This window comes from Bufo bufo, chromosome 3 (genome assembly GCF_905171765.1).
Source record: "Bufo bufo chromosome 3, aBufBuf1.1, whole genome shotgun sequence".
Classification (NCBI taxonomy): domain Eukaryota; kingdom Metazoa; phylum Chordata; class Amphibia; order Anura; family Bufonidae; genus Bufo; species Bufo bufo.
Window position 1 is genome coordinate 288,432,861 of NC_053391.1, and position 23,400 is coordinate 288,456,260.

The 23,400-nt window shown below is 42.8% G+C and overlaps 1 protein-coding gene across 4 annotated transcripts in view; it reads left to right on the top strand.

The window, feature by feature from the left end:
• LEMD2 (LEM domain nuclear envelope protein 2) overlaps nt 1-20,231 on the top strand; it is a 225,748-nt gene extending 205,517 nt beyond the window's left edge. For all 4 annotated transcript variants that reach the window (XM_040424175.1, XM_040424178.1, XM_040424177.1 and 1 more), the window contains 3 exons: nt 12,180-12,281; nt 12,435-12,537; nt 19,208-20,231. In XM_040424175.1, coding sequence (XP_040280109.1) covers nt 12,180-12,281; nt 12,435-12,537; nt 19,208-19,352 — 350 coding nt within the window. In that variant the 3' untranslated portion in view covers nt 19,353-20,231. The remainder of the gene's footprint in view (nt 1-12,179; nt 12,282-12,434; nt 12,538-19,207) is intronic.
• The last annotated feature ends 3,169 nt before the right edge of the window (nt 20,232-23,400 follow it).

Here is a 23,400-nt window from a genome sequence, read left to right on the forward strand (position 1 = left end):
TCCCACAAAAAAAAATTCTACAGTTTTCAAACTAGCATCTAGATCTAAATATTTTTGTAATTGCATGTACCAATAATTACAAATTTAGCATTGCCGCTGAGTTATTCAATACATTGTATCTGTATAGCGCCATATGCTCTTTGTTCTTTTTCTTATTCCTTTGGCTCAGTGAGAAGGCCGCACATGCCTGAGACATGGACATGCCTCCTCAGCTGCAGCAGAAAAGACACTTGAGCTGTCAGCTAAATCTAGCAGACCAATAAATGAGGAGATCTCTGGATCAATGTGAGGTACAGGGCTGGTTCTAGCTTTGTTAGAAACAAATTGTCATGTACTATATGATGTCTGATATTCATTTTTTACATTATTCATCGGATAACCCACTAATTCTTTATGCCTCCAGCTCTGTGCTCCGCTTCTCTCCGTATTTTTTTTCTCCTGGCAGCATCAATGGCATTCTGTCACAGGTGACACAGGTCACTGTCACCACCGATCACAGTCAGTGAGATCTCACATACTTCTGAGACCAGTGATTTGGGGCATGGTAACTGTGTGCACAGAACATCACGTAACTGTGTGCAGTCAGGAAGATGATGTCAGCAACAGGGTGGACCAGAACAGAGCAACAGGGGATAAAAGGGGTAAGTATAATTTCTTTGTTATTTTAATACATATACAAAGGCTGCCCAATTTTTTTAATTTAACTTTGATAACCCCTATAGTGCCATAACTCTTTTCTCCTGCTACTGTAAACAAGTGCTTACGATAATAAGAAGCTCAAGTTGTTACAAAATCTTTTACATATAGTTAACCTCTTCCGGACACATGACGTACCGGTACGGCATGTTGTCCCGGTACTTAAGGACACATGACGTACCGGTACGGGCGGGCGGTGATCGGAACAAGGTGCCTGCTCAAATCATTGAGCAGGCACCTTGGGTCAATGCGCGGGGGTGGGAGGGAGGAGGTGGTCGGAGATCGCCGCAAACCGCAGGTCAATTCAGACCTGCGGTTTGCGGCTCTTACATGGTGCGGCGGGCAGCGGTGCCATCAGGCCCCCGTGGGGCTGTAGGGGGGACCCCGATGGCATGGAAGGCAGCGCGATGCCTTCCTGAGGCATCGGCGCTGCCTTCCTGTGACGAGCCTGTGAGATCCAGCCCCAGCCAATGCATTCCAATACAGAAGTATTGGAATGCATTGTAAAGGATTAGACCCAATAAAGTTTTCCCCCCAAAAAATTAAGTTTCAAGTAAAAATAACCAAAAACGTCAATTTCCCCAAATAAAGTAAAAGAAAAATAGGGGGGAAAAAAAGTTGACATATTATCATATTAGCATATCACATGACCTAACCCCTCAGATGAACACCGTAAAAAAAATAAAAACTGCTAAATTAAACCATTTTTTGTCGCCTGACATCACAAAAAGTGTTATAGCAAGCGATCAAAAAGTCATATGCACCCCACAATAGTGCCAATCAAATCGTCATCTCATCCAGCAAAAAATGAGACCCTACCTAAGATAATCGCCCAAAAACTATGGCTCTCAGAATATGGAGACACTAAAATATGATTTATTTTTTTGTTTCAAAAATGATATTATTGTGTAAAACTTACATAAATAAAAAAAGTATACATATTAGGTATCGTCGCGTCCGTATCGACCGGCTCTATAAAAATATCACATGACCTAACCCCTCAGATGAACACCGTAAAAAAAAAAAGCAATTTTTGGTCACCTTACACTTTTTGTGATGTAATAGCAAGCGATCAAAAAGTCACACACACCCCAAAATAGTGCCAATCAAACAGTCATCTCATCCCGCAAAAATCATACCCTACCCAAGATAATCGCCCAAAAACTGAAAAAACTATGGCTCTCAGACTATGGAAACACTAAAACATGATTAATTTTTTTTGTTTAAAAAATGAAATCATTGTATAAAACTCACATACATTAAAAAAAAGTATACATATTAGGTATCGCCGCGTCCGTGACAACCTGGTCTATAAAATACCACATGATCTAACCTGTCAGATGAATGTTGTAAATAAAAAAAAATTAAAACGGTGCCAAAGCAGCTATTTCTTGTTACCTTGCCTCACAAAAAGTGTAATATAGAGCAACCAAAAATCATATGTACCCTGAAATAGTACTAACAAAACTGCCACCCTATCCCGTAGTTTCTAAAATGGGGTTCATTTTTTGGAGTTTCTACTCTAGGGGTGCATCAGGGAGGCTTCAAATGGGACATGGTGTCAAAAAACCAGTCCAGCAAAATCTGCCTTCCAAAAACCGTATGGCATTCCTTTCCTTCTGCGCTTTGCCGTGTGCCCGTACAGCGGTTTACAACAACATATGGGGTGTGTTTGTAAACTACAGAATCAGAGCCATAAATATTGAATTTTGTTTGGCTGTTAACCCTTGCTTTGTAACTGGAAAAAAATAATTAAAATGGAAAATCTTCCAAAAAAGTGAAATTTTGGAATTGTATCTCTATTTTCCATTAATTCTTGTGGAACACGTAAAGGGTTAACAAAGTTTATAACATCAGTTTTGAATACCTTGAGGGGTGTAGTTTCTAGAATGGGGTCATTTTTGGGTGGTTTCTATTATGTAAGCCTCACAAAGTGACTTCAGATCTAAACTGGTCGATGAAAAGATTTGCTTCTAAACTTCTAAGCCTTGTAACATCCCCAAAAAATAAAATATCGCGCGTGCGCACAGGGCTCTGCCTGATGCGCCCATGCGGACTTCTCCATTTGGCTTCTTACAGCGAAGTGCGCATGCGCCGGCTCTTCGCTCAACCCCCTTTATGACCTTTTTACCCTATAGAGATGCGGACATGCACGGCTAGATCGCCACTAGCATGTCCGCAATATACCTGTCCCATATCTCTGAGTGGTTTTATTGAGTGTAACAAATGATTTTATATATATGATCAGCCTGGTAAGGAGCCCAAGGGGCTGCACTAACCATTCTGGAGCCCAGCAACGCCCCCCTGTGAAGGAGCCAGAAGTCAGATCGCCGTAATCTCGCTGTGCGTGAGCGAGATTGCGGCGATCTGACTTTACTAGGCTGATTTACATATATATATAAAGGAAAAGTGTGGCAGCACCAATGCACAACAATATAATGGGTGCTATGTCCAGGGTTGTCACTGCTTACCCAAGAATGTAGATATTAATGGACAGCACATCCAGTAGAAAAAATCTAATCAAAATTTATTCAGCCATAGTGGCACAAAGAGGCGACGTTTCTGCTCAAAACCCAGAGCCTTTCTCCAGCATCAAGGATATATCTCTTTTTTTTACACTCTATGAAACCAGAGATATGGGACAAGTATATTGTGGACATGCTAGCGGCGATCTAGTCGTGCATGTCCGCATCTCTATAGGGTAAAAAGAGGTGACAGAATCCCTTTAAATATAAGTATAGACATGAAAACAATTGTTTAAATAGTTTTTATGTTTAACATTTTTTTAAAGTGTGTCATTTTCTGATGACACATTCCCTTTTAGATCTACAATTTCTAGGCCAAGTTCACACGGCACTTTGGTACAATGTTTGAAAGTTGGATATTTTTTTGGTCAATGTAGCCTTATGGGAACTTGTTTTTTGCAGGATAAATTGTTTTTTATAGTGATATAATTTTTGAGATATGTGTAAATTTCTAAAGGGGTTGTCCGGGTTCAGCTCGCCATTTCACCCAGACAGCTTCCCTGATATTAGCATCGGAGCATTTCAGCATTTTTTTAATTAACTTTTTATAAAGATCTAATCATTTACCGGGCTCTTCATGGGAATGCTAAGCAGAGGCTTGCACCTAGCTTTGAGCCCAGTGACTTCACCGGCACTGATGGATGGGCTTTAACCCTAGCCTGTAAAATGGTTAGGGCAACGCTAAAGCCCGCCCATCAGTGCCATTGATGTCACCTTCAACGTTGCCAGGCAGAAGCCTCCGCCTAGCAGTGTATTATATATAAACAAACAGCACAGAGCAAGGGAGAGCATCGAGCATGAATTGCTCCCATGCTCACATCAGGGAGGCTCCCTGGCTGAAAATGGGGAAATGCGACAACCCCTTGAACTTTTTTGAGACATTAATAAAAATAGAAGCAATTCTACAGTAGTTTTTTTATTTTTATATTGCCTTAACATATCTATTTTTCTGTCCATATAGCTGTATGTGGGCTTGTTTTTGGCCAAATAAGATGTAGTTTCCATTCGTATGATTTTCGGGGTACATGTATCTTATGGATTATCATTTGGCGTGAATATTTTTTTTTTCACACTATTCATGGGCCAAGTTAAATGGATGACCATGGCCTCTAAGCGGCTTAAGCAGCAAGATCCAGAGTTACAGTGAGAGCCTGGCCTCCATTAGGCCTCCTTCTGTCATCTGGAGCAGGGCATAAGTTCAGCTTGTTCAGTTGCCTGCACAGATTTCACAGATACACCGCTCCAGACCAAAAATTTGATTGCTCAATATTCCAAAAATGACATTGTCAAGCGCAAAAAGGGCAAATTAATCATTTTAATTTGATTATTCCTCCTGCCTGAATATTAACCCCCTAACCATTTTTCCCGAGCTCTGCTCATGCAGTTCAGTCTGAGCAGAGCTCGGATATCAGGATTAGGGCTGCTTTAGGCCTTTATATCTTGGGCTGTGTAGCAACTGGTCTTTGAAAGCTAGCAATCTAAGCTTTAAATTGCGACCAGAATCACAACATTAGCGTCTCTACTTTGGGAGATACTGTATAGCCTTTAGATATCTTTTGTGTAGTGATAGCACCTTTCTGCTACTTTCACTCCCAATGTGATATTTTTTCTGTTGTAATTCTAAAGCTTAGATTTTCACCTTTCAAACAAGACTAACCCGAGATATGAAGGGTTAAAGCAGCCGTCCCCACTTCAGCTGGATGTGATCTCAGCCAGTAAAGTGGGGGAGCTTACAGCCTGCAGTAGGAGAAAAAGAAAAACATCCTGTGCATGCTACCTATCCCCCTCTCCTCTATCCGTGAAAAACGTACTTCCTCTCTGACTGTCGCATATATGGGTCTTTTTTATTCAGGAAAGGAGTGAGAAGACGAGCACCATCTAAGCACCCCCCTGTTCCAAAGAACGCCATGTATTGATGCCTTGACCCAGACATTTAGCAACATCCAGTTCATGGCATCAAATAAGTCACACCAAACACATGTACCATGCACACAAATATCGATAAAGGTGTTAAAAAAGGAAATCTCACAAAATAATGTTAAAATTGCTGTTTTTTATGTTCTATAAACATCATAAAAAGTTAATACACTAAATGTACCAAAAAATGGTTAGAAAAAAATAAAAATAAATCATGTCCCGCAACATGCAAGGTCTCATATAGCTAAACTGAAGAGAAAATAAAACGTTATGATCACTGGAACACAGAAGAGCAAAAATGTTACTGGTCCTTAAGACTAAAATTGAATGTCACTAAAGGTTAAAATGCACTTCAGTCACCTGAGTTGTACACCAACTGTATTTACTTCAGACATAAATTCAAACTCTACAATAAAAAAAGTGATTTTCGGGAAGGTTTTCCAATTTTAATTTGACTGTTGAGGTTTAATGTGGGAATTGTGTAAAGATATGGACCGACATTACAGTTCCCATATGTTGGCCAGTGGAGGCAATACATTAGTTTAATTTGCAAAATTGTAATTGCATGCCGAGGATTTCAGCATACAATGTGTAAAACCATGTTTGAAGTTTTCCAAAAATAAAAAAAAAAGTGACTTCAGGTGCAGCAATTATTCCATGTGTTGTATCTTAGGCTACATTCACATGACAGTGACAGTAACAGCCGTCACATGGGCATTTTTTGAACCAATCAAAGTCTATGAGGCTCTTCACATGGCAAATTTTTTTAACAGCCAATGAATAGCAGTGATCAAAAAATAGGAATCAGTGGGCCTGTTTTTAACTGCCATGTAGACAGGAGTCTACAGACTGTCTATCTGTCATTAAAAACTGGTTAAAGTGCCTTTCTGGGCCATTACAGAAACAGGGGCACTATTGGGGGTATACTGAGAGCACTGATGGGGGTTGAAATTCTAAATGAAAAGAAAAACGAATTCACCCGTTTTTCATGTTTTTTGACTGCCATTGAAAACGTGCAGAAAATGGATGCACATCAGTGCAGAATGCCCATGAAAAACTGACAGTGAGTCTGTTTTTAAAAGCCGTATAAATGTAGCCTTATGCAGTACATAAATATAGATCAGTGTATAGCATTAGAGATGTGCGACTTTCTCAAAAATTCGATTCGGTCAGTTCTCTGAATTTTCCTAAAAAATTTGATCCAAATTATTTATGGCGAATTGCGTTAAAAAACTGCTATTTCCTGGCTGCAGAGAGCCTGTATAGTGCTGTAGAACACTGTGCCTTGCAGTAACACGCATAGGGCAGCTGTGGTAGTGAAACAATACTGAGTCTGTATGACGGGCAGATGACAGGAGTCGCTCTTAGAATCACTGCACACTTCACTTATTTGGGCAGTTACGGGGCAAAAACTGACCAAATAACTGTGTGTTATTTGGTCAGTAAGCCTTACAGGTCAATGTTAGCGTCAAGAAGAAGCGCACTCCTTTTACACTGTCCAAATATGCAGAACCTGTTCTATTAAACGCTTATACAAGTAGAACCCCCCTGACAGAGTGAAGAGGGTGTCAGCAGTAAGTTTGTGTTGAAGTCACTGATTATTTTGCCCTTCCTCTGATCCGTCAGAACGGATCCTGTCTGTTGAGCATCTGCCTTCACTCGGTCAGCATTTGGTCAGCAATCCATCAGTATTGCTAAAGCAAAAAATATATAAATGTGAGTGGATCCAAAACGGAGATGACTTGTGAATGGAATATTTGCCTGTCTTCTGTGTTTTGTACCTACTCCTGCTTTTGGCTACCAAATCATAAACCAATTCTGATGCAAAATATGGACCATGTCATACAGGCCTTACAGCTGCTACATAGACAGGATCTGTTGCACGTCTCATTTTGTCTTCCTTCTGACAGATCAGAAGAAGGGTCAAATAACTGATGATGTCGCACAGGCCAAAAAGGCAAAATAGTGGCCCAGTCATGGAGTGTGAAGGGTAGGAACAGCATGAGAAGTCCATAGAGTGGCCCAATGACCTAGTACTGAGGTGGCAGCAGCATGAGGAGACCACAGAGTGGTGAGGTGGCAGCAGCATGAGGAGACCACAGAGTGGCCCATTGAAATAGTGGTGAGGTGGCAGCAGCATGAGGAGACCACAGAGTGGTGAGGTGGCAGCAGCATGAGGAGACCACAGAGTGGTGAGGTGGCAGCAGCATGAGGAAACCACAAAGTGGCCCAGTGACATAGTGTTGATGTAGCAGCAGCATGAGGAAACCACAAAGTGGCCCAGTGACATAGTGTTGATGTAGCAGCAGCATGAGGAGACCACAGAGTGGCACAGTAACAGAGTGGGGAGGTTGGGGGCAATACCAGTACCATCTGAAGATGGTGGCTGGCAGTAGGAGCACCTGGCATCAGGCGGGTGGCAGCATCAGAATAGTAGCTGAAGAAGGTAGCCAGAAGAAACAGGCCTCTTTTGTCAAAGTGTAAGTGTGGCACCATGGATGACCTAGTCTGATGCATCAGGCACTGGTGTTTGAAAATCCTGGCTGATCCACGCCTGATTCATCTTCACAAAGGTCAGTTTCTCCAAATTTTGGATGGACAGGCGAGTTCCCCTGGGGTAACTATGGCCCTTGCTGCACTAAATACCCACTCTGATGCCACGCTGCTGGCCAGGCAGGAAAGCTTGTCCAGGGCAAACTCGGCCAGTTGCGGCCACAAATCAAGTTTGGCTGCCAAGGCCAAAGATCCAAGGGATCTTCGATGTGGGGTGGCAGGGTGCACTCCAAGTATGCCACAATCTACTGGTTCAGTTTCTGCTCTATGCCTCCTCTTCCTCATCACCCTGCCGTCCTCTAGTTCAGCCCCCACAGAGCTCATGTGGCTGTGAGATGTAGTCGCCACGTCTCCTGTCCCCTGGCCAGTCAGATTTTAGCAGCATCTGTTCCAGGACATGAATCAGTGTAATGACGTTGTTCATCCCGTAGTCCTGGCGATTGACAAATAAAGTGGCCTACTCAAAGGGCCCGAGCAAACGGCAGGTGTCACGCATGAGCTGCCACTGGCTAACATCAAAGTTACACAGGGGAGTACCTCTGTCCGCCTGTATCATCAAGAAAACTTTTACGGCCTTTCTCTGTTAATATAATCGGTCCAACATATGGAGGGTGGAATTCCATCAGGTGAAAACGTCACATATCGGCCTGTTAGGGGTGCTGTTCTGCCGCTGCTGCTCAAGGAGGGTGTGCCTCGCGGTGTACGAGTGGCTGATTGTGCATGCAAAGTTCCTGGCCATTTTCAGGATGTCTTGCAGATGGGCGGAAGATTTCAGGAATTGCTTTACAACCATATTGCATAGCTCTGCACTCCTTGAAGCAGCGCTGACACCATGTTCTTCCCGTTGCCGGTCACCATGGTTCTGATTTTGAGTTGTCGAGGAGAAAGTCAGGATTCGATTTCTTGATGAAGCACGCGGAGCAGTTCCTCTCCTGTGTGACCCCATTCGCCCAGGAAAACTAGGTGCAAAACAGTGTGGCACCGCCGTGCCCTGCACAAGTGGTACTGGTGGGGCACTGTGAATTGTCCCTGCAGTTGAGGCTGAGGACACAGTAGAGGATGAGGAGGCAGCGGCGGACATTGTCACAGGACCAACGACATGAGAACGTGGAGGTAAAAGCGGCGTCACCTAGCCAATTTTCTGGTGTGTCTGGGCAGGAACCACATTTACCCAGTGGGCCGCAAAGGACATATATTGTCCTTGACTGTAGTTACAGCTCCACACGTCGGCCCTGCAGTGCACTTTGGCAGACACCGACAGGCTCAAGGACTGGCCCACCTTCAGTTCTACCTATGTGTGCAGGGCTGGGCTGGCAAAAAAATTATGGCTTGGAACTCTCCACCTTGGCTTGGCACAAGGTGGAGAGTCCACCACTTGGAAAGGGAGGGACTGCAGCAGCAGCATCTTGGACAGGAGCACATTCAGCTTCTGCGCCGGTGGATGAGTGCACGCATACTGTTGTCTCTTGGCAATCGCTTTGATGATCGATTGCTGACAGAATGACTAACGAGGCGGAGCAGGAGCATCAGGACCAGCAGATGATGGGAAGGACAGACGGCTTCCTTCAGCTGAGGTGGTGGAGCATGAAATTGGGTGCGTGCTCCAGGCTGGACCACCAGATTGGAGCCACGGTTCTCCCAGGCCACTTTATGGTGACTCTGCATGTGTTGACGCAGGGCGGTGGTGCCAACATTGGCACCCTGGCCACGCTTCACCTTCTGCTCACAAGTTCGGCAAATGGTCATGTTCACCTCCTCCAGCGGCCTAACAAAAAATTGCCACACCGCCAAGTATGGCATTTTCCCCCCAACTCCGTACTAACTGCCTGCTACCGCTGCCTCTTTGAACCACTGCACCGCTACTTCCCATGCAGGTAGTCTCCTGCCGGTCTACCCCAGGCACATTTGGCTCCCAAACTCCCATTTCTGCCACCCTGCTGACTCCCGGCCACGCGACCACCTTGCTGGCTCAGCCGCTGCCTCACACGCAAGCTGCCACCCTCTTCTGATGAAGCCCCTTTTTCACCCGGCTCCCAAGTGCGATCGGCTTCATCATCATCCACTACTGTCATCACGTCACTGATGTCCCACTCAATGGTCTCAGGGCCAGGGGCCTGACCGCTCACAACATCAGCTCCCACGCGACTCTCATCATCACTACTTGCCTGCCTACCGGAGGAAGCGGCGGATCTCTCCTCCAGATCTTGGCTGGGCAGTAGCTTCTGACTGTCCTCTAGTAATTCGTCCTCGCTGAAAAGTGTAGGAGAGCCTATGGCATATAATACTTCTCTAGCAGAAGGAACAGAAAAGGACAAGGACAGGTTGAGGACAGGTGAGGGCACAGGGCCTGCTCCCGGGCCATGTCGACTCTTGGCTGGGGGTGTCTGATGTCACTTGCGAAGAAGTAGAAGACTGAGTTAACATTCAAGCACTGCTGGGTTGCTGGTCAAGACACGACCGCTAGATGACATCGGGAGCTGAGGCCTCTCGCTGCGACTCATGCTGCTAACCCCCCTTCTTCTGCTGCTTGCGACAGAAACATTTTGGCCACTGCCCGTTCCCTTTGAAGGGCCTGTCACTCGTCTGTCTGACATACTGTTAGATAAAATTATTAAATTAACAGAAAATTAATACACCCCAAAAGAGCCCTAGAACAATGTAACTTGACTGCTGAGCGGCAAATAAAACGTAATAGTTTTTTCCACCAGTACACCCCAAGAAAGTCTGTAGTACAAAGTAACCGCACCGCAGAATGGCAAACAAGACGTCTTTTTTTTTTTTACACTAATACACCCCAAAAGAAACTGTAGAACAATTTTAATGCACTGCAGAACGGTTAATATGATCTACGTATATTTCCTATAAATACACCCTTCAACACAGCACTTGCACCCCAATAACAAACAAGGTTTGCTGGAATTACAGAGGTATCATCTAGTGCAAACCTAAAAGCAGCAGTATAATAGCAATTTGGATCCACAATAAGTGCAGCAATGTGTAATAGAATCGCTCCTATTACCCAGGCTGTACACTCTCCTATTGCACCCTGTTCTCCTTTTATATTGTAGATGATGCCTCCCTATGCTTTCCCTATGCCTTGAATAATCTTTCTCTGAACTTGTAAATCATTTTTTTCAGCACAATAGAGTTATTTCTGTCACTGTCCCTAGCTTCTGCGAACGTCTCTCCCTGCACTAAGCACACTGGGAAAATGGCAGAGGGTATTTATCGGGCTGTGACATCACAGGGGCTGGCTGGCTGCTGATTGGCTGCATGCATGGCATTGTGGGTGATCTCTATTTCCCCGAGTTCTTTGCTCCATGTCCTAACATGTGCAGCAGCTATTTTAGGAAAAAATGTGATTCGTTACCACGAAGCGTGAGGAAATTCGGATCGAATTCCATTTTGTCAACTTCGATTTGATTCTAGTTAGCATGGCTGCTTTTCTGCACTGGGCTGCTGGGTTTGAATCCAACCAAGGGCATTATCTGAAGACTGTTTATTCTCCACGTGCTCCTCCCGTACTTCAAAAGCATAGTAGACATTAGGTAGGATAATTTGTTTCAAATGAAAGCCCTACATTTGTATGAGATTGAGGTTGATGGGTAATTTGGATTGTGAGCCCCACTGGGCACAGGATTTGATCTGAGTGGTTATCTCTGCAAAGACCATACCTTTTTTAGCTATGGATTCTACGCACACAAACTTTTTGTATATGTATGCTATTTTATGTAATCCTTTACTGTTTTTATGGTTTGTATTTTGTGTCATGTACACTTAGCATTTATTTGACAAAAACATTGTGACAAACGCTTTTATAATTTTTTTTGTTGCTAAAGAACTGGAACAAGTACTAAAAACTGTATTGTGTCCTGCAAACAGTGGGTCCGCAAAATAAAGGCACCGGCCATATCCGTATCACGGATGCCAAGCCATTCACTTGAATGTGTTCGCAATCTGGAAGATACGGAGTTGAAGACCTCGGGAGCCTGCAGAGCGCTTCCGTGGCATTTCGGTCTGTGCCTCCTCACCGCAAAAAATAGAACATTCCGTTTTTTTTTTTGTTTTTGCAGTGTGGACTGATCATGGACCCATTCAAGTTGAACGGGTCTGCATCTGCCAGTGCAGGCCACATGGACGGCAATATGCGGTCGTCAATGCACGACACGGTCGGCACATGTTCGTGTGCATGAGCCCTTAGACTGATGACACATGTATTTCCAAAACAGTTAAAACATTTAGTGAGCTACAATTAAATTATTTACGTTATTTCTTGTATGGAGAATATTGGTGTTTAATTAAGAAGCTAAACTGCCTAAATTCTTTAACTCTTTTGTGAATGCATGTTTGTTGGTGCAATAACAGTATGCAGTTTTCAAATGGACTGTGTGGCAGCACGCAAAGTAAGTTTGTATAGATAATGGCAATTTAATAAAGTAATTAAGTATACTTTGCTCATTCGATTAACACCTTAATGACTTTTACCAGGTATCTTCATGCTTTGGATAATATTGATTTTCCTGAGATATCATTGGCAGAGGTTGGAAGAAGAGGAGAAGCAGATGTTTGTGATGGTAGAGAAAATCATTGGTATGCTATACATAAGGACACACTATCTCTTCTAGAAAGCCACAGTCAATTGTAACAATGCTTTCAGTGTGTAGAAGGAATTGGACTGCATAGATACAATGTATCCATTAAAAATGAAAGAATACTTAAACATGTTTTTATTATCTTTTCAAGATGTTGTGAATCATCATTACAAGGACTGGACTTTGGGACAAGAGCAGAACCCATACATTGGTATCTTGCATGTCAGAGATTCATTGATAAAGCCTCAAGATAGGTGAGCAACATACTATTAAAGGGGTATTGCTGTTGGAAGTCCACTAATTGCGAGAATGGCGGCAGTCCCGTGTCTTTCTCTCTTTTTTTTTTTTTTTTTTTTTAAATGGATCAATGTGTGTGGTCAAGCATGCTCACCATCACACTTTTCAAAGTCAATGAGACTGCTGGAGCTAGCAGAGCTGTGTATTCCGCTATCCTTGGCAGTTCCGTGGAGATGAATGGAGTGGCAGTGAGCATGCTCAACTTGCTGCTCCATTCATCTGTGGGGCATGATATGAGAGCAACTAATTGTACAACTAAACTAGAGGTACATATGCAACTAAATTTACTGCATTGTTTTCTTTTTTTAGGAACACTAAATTAAGAAAATACACACACAGTAACATCAAACTACATGAAATGGGTATTCCCATTTTAGACTTTTTTTTTACATATTCTCAGAATATGCCGTTAAATGGGTTGTATCATCAAGCAAATGTAAAATCTTTGTAATATACCCAAATTTTTGCTGTTTTCACTGCATTTTCAGTTGATTTTTTTACCCTCTGCTGTATAAAATCATGCCTTGCTGAACCGGGTGTCCCAGATGGTCCATTAAATGCTTGATTGGAGATAAAGCAACACTTCCTTAGCCTGCCCATTTGCCAGATTATGGCATTCTTGGTTAACCCTTGCTGTGTGTGGGTGAGCATAATCCTGCTGAAAAATGCTAGTTGGAAGGCCAGCCATGGGAGGCAACACATGTGGCCGCAGGATGTCCTGCACATTTTGCTGAGCTGTTAGTGTCCCTTGTTTCACTACTAGGGGTGGCCTACTGTCCTATGCAATATCTCTCCAGATCACATCAGCAGTTGGGGCAGCATGTTGCAGGATTTAAGTACTCGCCACAAGGCCTCCATACTCAAATCTAACCATTGTGGGATCTGAAACAGAACCTGGATTTGTCACTAAAGACGACACCGTTCCAGTTCGTAGCTGTCCAGGTTTTTCAGTCACATAACCACTACAAACAATGGTGATGGTGGTTGGTTGTCAGTGGCAGGACATGTAATAGGTGCCTTGACTACAAATTTTCTTCTGCTAAGCACCAGGCAGAGGCAGGGGTGTATAGTGAAGGTGCCACCTATACCTGGATGGTGAACAACAAAACGGTGTTTGCTGCTTGTGCTTGTAGGTGATCCTCCCTACTGGTGCTCGATCTGTGCTGTCCAGAGCCTGTTCGCCTCGTGTGCATTCCCTCTTGTAACCACTGCTCCCGGCACCTTCTAACAGATACAGTACAGACCAAAAATTTGGACACACCTTCTCATTGAAAGAGTTTTCTTTATTTTCATGACTATGAAGGCATCAAAACTATGAATTAACACATGTGGAATTATATTTATAACAAACAAGTGTGAAACAACTGAAAATATGTCATATTCTAGGTTCTTCAAAGTAGCCACCTTTTGCTTTGATTACTGCTTTGCACACTCTTGGCATTCTCTTGATGAGCTTCAAGAGGTAGTCCCCTGAAATGGTCTTCCAACAGTCTTGAAGGAGTTCCCAGAGATGCTTAGCACTTGTTGACCCTTTTGCCTTCACTCTGCGGTCCAGCTCACCCCAAACCATCTCGATTGGGTTCAGGTCCGGTGACTGCTGAGGCCAGGTCATCTGGCGCAGCACCTACTCTCCTTCATGGTCAAATAGCCCTTACTTTCAAAGTTTTCCCAATTTTTTGGCTGACTGACTGACCTTCATTTCTCAAAGTAATGATGGCCACTCGTTTTTCTTTACTTAGCTGCTTTTTTCTTGTCATAATACAAATTCTAACAGTCTATTCAGTAGGACTATCAGCTGTGTATCCACCTGACTTCTCCTCAACGCCACTGATGGTCCCAACCCCATTTATAAGGCAAGAAATCCCACTTATTAAATCTGACAGGGCACACCTGTGAAGTGAAAACCATTTCAGGGGACTACCTCTTGAAGCTCATCAAGAGAATGCCAAGAGTGTGCAAAGCAGTAATCAAAGCAAAAGGTGGCTACTTTGAAGAACCTAGAATATGACATATTTTCAGTTGTTTCACACTTGTTTATGTATATAATTCCACATGTGTTAATTCATAGTTTTGATGCCTTCAGTGTGAATCTACAATTTTCATAGTCATGAAAATAAAGAAAACTCTTTGAATGAGAAGGTGTGTCCAAACTTTTGGTCTGTACTGTAGATCACAAAGACTTAGATTGTGGGCAGTTCATCAAAATTACCATTCTGCCTCTCTGTCCAATGATGTGTCCTCTCTCAAAGTATGTCAACTGGGCAAAATGTCTTTGAATGGGTCATACAGACATGTCTTGCAGTCAGCCAAGAAGTACTTCTCACCAAGAAGTACACTACTCAAAAGTAGCCTCTGAGAACCTTTTTATAGGGCAGCAGGGAAGCATGTTTACTCCCCCTTGTGGCAAAACCCAGCTTCTAATCAGAGACCTCACCTGTAATAATTTACATATGTAGCTGATACATAACTGCAAGCCGAGTTTTGAAGACATTCATTTCTGTGTGCATTTTTCTTTTGCAAATGAGTGTATTTATAATAAAAGATCGGTCAAGAGTAACTTGTTGATGGCCACCAGTCAGCAAACATGAGAAAATTTTAAATTTAAAGGAGTTGTCTGCTTTTTACTGTTCATGACATATCCTCTGGACAGGTCATTAATATTGAAGACGGACCCCCGCTGATCAGCTGTTTGAAGAGAAGGCATAGCTCGTAGGAGCGCTGCCTTCTCTGCTCTATTTACCTTCTTGCTGCAGCTTTTGCAGTGGTGAGCCGGTGTAATTGCAAGTATGGCGTCCACTTTCACTTCTATGGGACTGCTCTGTCTGTGAATACTACAATGATGTCCCATAGAAGTGAATAGGGATGCCATACTTGCAATTAGACCTGCTCACCACTACATTTGCTGCGGCGAGGGGAAGATGAACAGAGCAGAGAAGGCAGCACTTGTATGAGCTCGGCCTTCTCTTCAAACCCTTGCTGATCTGATATTGATGACCTATCCTGAGGATAAGGTCATTAATAGTAAAAAGCGGACAACAATAAAAAAAAAAAGTTAGGCCTCATGCACACGACCGTTCAGTTTTTTGCGGTCCGCAAACCGCGGATCCGCAAAAAACGGAAGCCGCCGGTGTTGCCTTCCGCAATTTACGGAACGGGCGCTGGCAATATAAATGCCTATTCTTGTCCGCAAAGCGGGGCCGCGGAACGGAGAAATGGCTGCGGACAGCACACGGAGTGCTGTCCGCATCTTTTGCGGCCCCATTGAAGTGAGTGGGTCCGCATCCGAGCCGCCAAAACGGCGGCTCGGATGTGGACCCAAACAACGGTCGTGTGCATGAGGCCTTAGTGGAAGGAAATTCAAGGATGCTAATTTAATGAAAGCTAACACCTCACACTAAATTTTTTCAACCAGTGTTGTTCTTGACATATTTTCTCCTATTTAACTACCTCCCATCCGCCCATAGATTATAAACGTCCGGGAGGTGGTTCTCTATTTCTGAATGGACGTTCCAGAACGTCCGTTCAGAAACTGCAGCTGCACGCTAATCGTGCAGCTGCTGATCGGGTTGCCCACTGTCAGTGACAGCAGAGCAACCCAGAGAGAAGGCAGGGACAGTGCCCAGGTGTCCCTTCCTTCTGGATCGCTAAATACACAGCGCTCACCGGAGAGTGCAGGAGCTGTGTGAGGTCTTTCACAGACCTCGATCAGCCCTGCACTGAGGCTGTACAGCGCTGTATTGCGCTGTACAGCCTCTCTGGGGGGTGCATTTCTCCTGTAACTGGGGCTACTATGTCAGCCCCAGTTACAGGAGAAATCAACAGTGAAAAAAAAAAGAAAAAGTGAAGTAAATGTCCCCCAGAGGTCTTGTATGACCTTATGGGGGACGAAAAGTGTAAAATAAAAAAATTAAGTGTTAAAAAAATTAAATACAAAAAAGGTTTCACATGTAAAAAAAAGAAATTCCCCAAGTAAGAAATAAAAAAAAAATGTTAAAAATAGAAAAAATAAAATAAAACAGACATATTTGGTATTGCCGCGTCCGTGACGGTCGGCTCTATAAATATATCACATAATCGACCCAGTCCAATAAACAACATAAAAAAAAATAAGAATAACTGTCAAAAAAAAGCCATTTTTGTCACCTTACATCACAAAAAGTGTAACACCAAGTGATCAAAAAGGCGTATGTCCCACAAAATGGTACCAATAAAGACATCACCTCATCCCGCAAAAAATGAGCCCCTACATAAGAAAATCTCTCAAAAAAAAAAAAAAAAAACGATAGCTCTTAGAACATGGAGACACTAAAACATAATTTTTTTGGTTTCAAAAATGCAATTATTGTGTTAAAGTGAAATAAATTTTAAAAAAAGTATACATATTAGGTATTGCCGCATCCGTAAAAACCAGCTCTATAAAAATATCACATGACCTAACCCCTTGGGTGAACACCGTAAAAAAAAAAACTGTCAAAACAAGCAATTTTTGTCACCTTACATCACAAAAAGTGTAACACCAAGTGATCAAAATGGCGTATGTCCCACAAAATGGTACCAATAAAACCGTCACCTCATCCCAAAATGAGCCCCTACATATGAAAATCTCTCAAAAAATAAAAAAAACTATAGCTCTTAGAACATGAAGACACTAAAACATCATTTTTTTGGTTTCAAAAATGCTATTATTGTGTAAAACTTTAATAAATAAGAAAAAGTATACATATTAGTTATCGCCACGTCCGTAACAATCTGCTCTATAAAATGTCACTTGACTGAACCCCTCAGGTGAACGCTGTAAAAATAAATAAATAAAAACTGTGCTAAAACAACCAATTTTTTGGTCACCTTGCCCCATAAAGTGTCATAATGAATGATCAAAAAAATCATATGTACCCAAAAATAGTACCAATAAAACTGGCACCTTATCCCCTAGTTTCCAAAATGGGATCACTTCTTGGGAGTTTCTACTGTAAGGGTGCATCAGGGGGCTTCAAAGGGGACATGGCATCTAAAAACCATGCAGAGTTCCTTTTCTTCTTCGCCCTGCCGTGTGCCCATACAGCAGTTTATGACCACATGTGGGGTGTTTCTGTAAACCGCAGAATCTGGGTAATAAATATTGAGTTTTGTTTGACTGTTAACCATCGATGTGTTAAAGAAAAAATTGGATTAAAATGGAAAATCTGCCAAAAAAGTGAAATTTAAAAGTTTGATCTCCATTTTCCTTTAATTCTTGTGGAACGCCTAAAGGGTTAACAAAGTTTGTAAAATCGGTTTTAAGTAACTTGAGGGGTGTAGTTCTACAATGGGGTCATTTATGGGGGTATCCACTATGTAGGCCCCACAAAGTGACTTCAGACCTGAACTGGTCCTTAAAAAGTGGGTTTTGGCAATTTTCTTAAAAATTAAAATGACATTTCCAAAATGATGCCAACATAAAGTATACATATGGGAAATGTTAAGTAATAAATATTTTATGAGGTATCACTTTCTGTTTTAAAAGCAGTGAATGTCTGACCGCTTCCCTGCACAGACATCTCCACTGCGCCTGTTTTTTTACTCTGAGCACTATGATGTCATCGACGCAGGCGCAGTGGAGATGTCTGTGCAGGGAAGCGGTCAGACATTCACTGCGCATGCGCCGAACAGAGACGCGCACGGGGAGGATCGCATTCAGCAGGAGATGGGCGGGCTGGAGGGACGCGCTGGGCGGCGGCAGTTTATGAAGGTAGACGGAGCCTCTAGGTGCTAATGACGCCGCCATAGCACCTAGAGGCTCATTAGCATATAGATAGAATTTCTTATTTTAGCGAAACGGCTGCCCCAAAACCTATCATATTAGGATGGTTTGTTAGAGCAGACACTAGCGGATCGCTAGTGTCTGACAGCTAAATATGTGATACCAAGTGATAGAAACCCTTTAAGCATCTTATTAAATATGACCTGTCACTAGGGATAAATGACAGGTCGTTTTGAAGTTCAGGTATATGCTATTTTGCGCTATGGATTCTGTTACCAGGGACCATAACGCAATTTCATAACTGAATGCCTTTAGAAGCATTGCGTGATAATACTCCTGCATAATGGAATCCAGACGGATCCGTTATGCTGGCTATAGACTTCTATTATGAGCATAACAGAAAGCCTCTAAAGGCATTTCGTTATGCATTCCGTCATGGAAATGTGTAACGGAATCCATAACGCAATTCAGCATATACTCGTACTTCAAAACTTTAAGTTCACTCATCCCTACCTGTCACCACTCCATGTGTCTATTTTAGTAAATAATTATATTCCACATGATTTGACAATTGTGGAGCAGCTATTCTTTTCACTCTGTGTTGTGCCATTCTACTATTCTTGCTAGAAGTTTATGGATAAAGGTACAGATGGGTGTTACCAGTTGGGGGGGGTGTCCCTAAACAGTCTGGCATTTTCTGATGAGAATTGCCAATAGCAGGAATAAGAGAAGAACTGCACAACAAAGTGTCATAGGAATATATTTTCCAGAACAGTTGTTATAAGGGGAATGTAAGTAGCTACTAAAAGAGACATGTCTGTAGAGGTGACAGGTCTCCTTTAAACACAAAGCAGAATGCATTTAACTTAATTTGTCCATATGTGCAGGAAACATTTAAAGAGAGCCTGGGATCGTGCAGTACAATTTGTTGAAGATCATGAATCCCGTGTCCGTACCGAACTGCAGCGTGTAGCAGGAGCCGATTTGAGGGTTTGGCGATGGACGCAAACACGGAATGAACGTCTAAGATGAACTATGTAAATGATGGGTCTTATGCATTGGTCTTGGTGCTCTGCAGCAGTTTGTTTTAGTTGTTGTTCAGCTTTCACAAAAGTTGATACTAGTTGAGATGTGGATACCATAAAACTAAGAATATTACATGAGAATTATAAATGCTGAAAAAATGTCTGTGCTTTTGTATAGCATACAACATTATACATATATTTTTACAGTTTTTTTTCCCACTGCAGAAAGTTAAAACTGCTGTAAATTTGTAGAATTTTTAAAATATGTTGTATTGCACTAAATACTTCTGAAAGTGTTCAGTTATGAAGTCTGAAATAATTCCCTCCTGCATCTTAAACCAACTGTGGTAGTTTTGAGACTCTTGAAATCCTCTGCTCTTTCTGGGCCTTCTTGTATAATAAAGGTGCCAACCACCATACTAGCTTGTGATCCCCACCCCTCCATTAGACCCTCTGCTGCTGTATAAGTCTAATTGCTTTGAGTAGGAAAGCTTTGGGGGGAGGGGGGAATGAAGGGGTGGTGTATGAAATGTTGTAAGTCGTTGCAAAGGCTCATGGGAGATCTAGACACTTGCTGTCTTCTCACTTGGCTAATACCCCCCCCCCTCCCCCCTCGTTCTGGACAGTGGTTATTATCCCACACAGCAGAGATGTTAATAAGCAGCAGCATAGAGGCAGACAATTCAATTATTGGAGAATAACACCACACCTGCAGTACAAGAATTACCGTAACATTTTCAGTGCCAGTTCTATATTTTATATTCATGTGCTCTGGCTGCAAATTCCTTTTTGAGTAATAATGAAGCTTAGCTGCACAGAAAAAGACAAATGTTTTCATAATCTTTACTTTGCTGTATCACATTAAATAAATGTCATGTTTATGCTTGAGTTTGTGCATTCATTATTCTAATGTTACTGTAGATTTATATTTACACTTTCATGCCTTTTTGTTCAAGTATGTACTGAAAATTGTTTTTTGGCTTTTCTTTCTTGGAATCCTAAATTTTGCCATAACCATCCTTTCTAACTCGCCTATAAAGCTACAAAAGCTGCTTGTTTATTTCAATAGTGATGGCAAAATAAATCACTCTGACCCCTATAGACCAGCAGTCCCCGACCACCGGGCCTTGGACCATCTGGTCCGGGTCTGCAGGGAGCGCTGTTTTTGATTGGCAGGGCACAGGAACTATTGGTTCCTGTGCCCTGCCGTTTAGCCTCATAGGATGAAGGGCACTAGGCCTATGAGGCAGTTCTAATGTGCAAGAAGTCGCGATCATCGCAACCTCCTGTGCTGGGTCACACGGCGTGACAACATTATCCCCCCACCAGAGACCCGGAAGCAGAGTGCGTGTGCCATAATTCAGGCAGCGGGAGAGGAAGTAGCAGCAGGGTGGAAGAATGATGTGGGCAGACAACAGGAGAGAGGTGAGTATTTTTATTTTTTGGGGGTTTATGGACACTACTGGGGGTTGTGATGAGGAGGACGTGATCATGGTGATCTGTGCAGGACTGAGAGAAAGGAGACAACACTTCTGCCAGAGGAGACAACACTTGTAAGACACTGAGTGGGGGCCTAAACGGGATTATTAATGACTGGGTCATTGGTGTAGTGGTATTATGTGGCCTTTATAAAATGTTATTATTGCATAGTTGGCCACGTATTCTCTAATATGTACCTTATTGTGTTTTATTATGTACGTGATTAACCGCCACGTCTCCCTGGTCTGCGGAAAAAATGTCTTATATAAAACTGGTTCCTGTTGCAAAAAAGGTTGGTGACTACTGCTCTATACTCCTCAGTCACCATTTATCTCCTGAGAAAGCCTTGAATTAGACACAATTAAATGTCTGGGCAAATGTTTACAATAAGTAGTCTACTGATCCCTCTGCTGTTCCACCAACATAATTCAATGTACATGGTAAGCTTGAAGTTATCTGCTATGTACACCTTCGGAGGCAATTTTTTTATGATTGTGTTTGACTCATTTTAGGCTAAAAATAATTTTTTTCAATTGGTCTTTATTAAAAATATTCATCTGTTCTGTCACAAAGTGTCAACTGTTTGTCTAGCTGTTTCACTTTTACTTTGTGCCAGTCATCTGATAAACCTTATCTCTAAATTACTAAAATGTCAAATACTTATTGAAGCCATATTCTTATCAGTGAGTTAAGACTTGAACTATAGTGAGTGTTTAGGAGTTCAGAGATAAGGAGCCATCATCTGAGCTGCCTTATGGGAAACAGTAAAAACACAGTTCATGCTACTAAAGGATCTCAAGGCTGTATAGAGAAACGGGCTAATTTTTTTTATTAAAGACCCCAGTAGTGCTGGAAGTTCAGGACGGGAGCTGTCTGATACTCGTGCTGCGAGGCCGGAGCATGCCACTTGCTCGTGTGAAAACAGCCTTACAGGTGATGTCTGGTCTGACTGGGGTCGTTCTCTTTCCTTTTTTTCCCTCAGCCCTGCACAGATCACTCTGTAGACGTCTTCTGACCACAACTTATTTCTGCATAATTTAACACACCTATTTAGTAATAATGCCTCCTTTTATGTCGCTACTTAGTAATCATCCCTATTTAGGCCCCAGTAGATAAAATTAGCCCCCACAGTATTGCCCTATGTACATATTGTTGTAGAAATATTAATAGTTGTAATCCGCTCTCCAATGTCTTTGTGTAAGGAAAGGTAAAAATCTCAACCGCAATCAGCCAAAGGTGTTTTCATGTTAAGTTCTGCTGAGCAACTTCCCCTCCCTGCTCAGTCTGTTCACTTTTATTTACTCACAAAAGGTGTAAAAGGGGCTGGTCCATAACAAGGATGCAGGAAGTGATGACATACAGGAAGTGATGACATAGGAAGACAAGACACCATCATTTAGAATACCCTAGCCAACAAACACATGTATGCAATAATCTACCATTACCACTGGAGTTAATTTTATCTAGCCTTGCTCAGTGATCAATGCCAGATAAAGTTACTATGATCCTCATGCATGTTTATTTACAGGACAACGTCATTATCTCCAGCGGCTGATCAGGCGCACTAGAGACAACAAACGCACGTTCCTTTCATTATATTGTTCTCTTAACAAATGCATCCACGCCAAGCCAATAAATCCGCGTCTTGCTCGGGGTCCCTAGCCGGCGTCCATACATCAGCCAACAAAACACTGCTCTGCTGAACACATCAGTCTCCCCCGGCCCACAGCCCAGTGCTTAGCACATGGACCATTCGCCGACGGAGACCTCTGCACCCAGCAGCTGTGACAGGACATGCGCAGGAAGATATCCACTCCAATGGTTTACCCTGACACTGAGAGACATGCTGACAATACACAATATATTAAATACACATCCTAATAAAATTTCCACAACAGTCCCTCCTCTTTGTCATATGCTCCCCAGTGTCCCTCGACAAATTTCGATCTTCTTCTTTGAAAAAAACAGTCTTGTCTAAAAAAGTCCTGAATCCATAAAATTTAACAGATGATGGAAAACAGAAAGTCAATCTTGACACGTAGCTTAAAAGAAATCTTGACTCGGAGATTCTTTTCTTCGGGAGGTGACTCAGGAGGAGGTGTTTCGCACTGGTCGCCGGATGGTTTGGAATCCTCTGCATCTGGTCCATGGTTTGGTCTTCAGGGCATCTTGTCTGTTCGGGCTTCGGTAACTCATTCGATTAGACATCAGGAACATCTCACTCCGGCATATAGAATGAATGGAAACAAAAAACATAAGTACATGTCCTATTTCCTTTCGCCCGGATCCAATGGAAAACCAGTGAGCCCCAAGACCTCCCAAAGCTTTAAAAAGGATTCCGACCCGCACTAGTCATCGCTCCGCCTCTGCCCTGCTCCTGTCAGTATGGGCCTGACCCCTTGTCAATGGTGTCTGCTAGCCAGGCATAACCGTATACCTTCCTCACAACTGGAGGATCCCACAAACTTATGCCCTTTACCACATCTACGGGCCGCGTAGCTGCCTGGACACCCATACAGGATTAACAAGCGAGGAGCAGGAGCCAGAGCTAATATTACCCTCTAGGAATGTAAAAC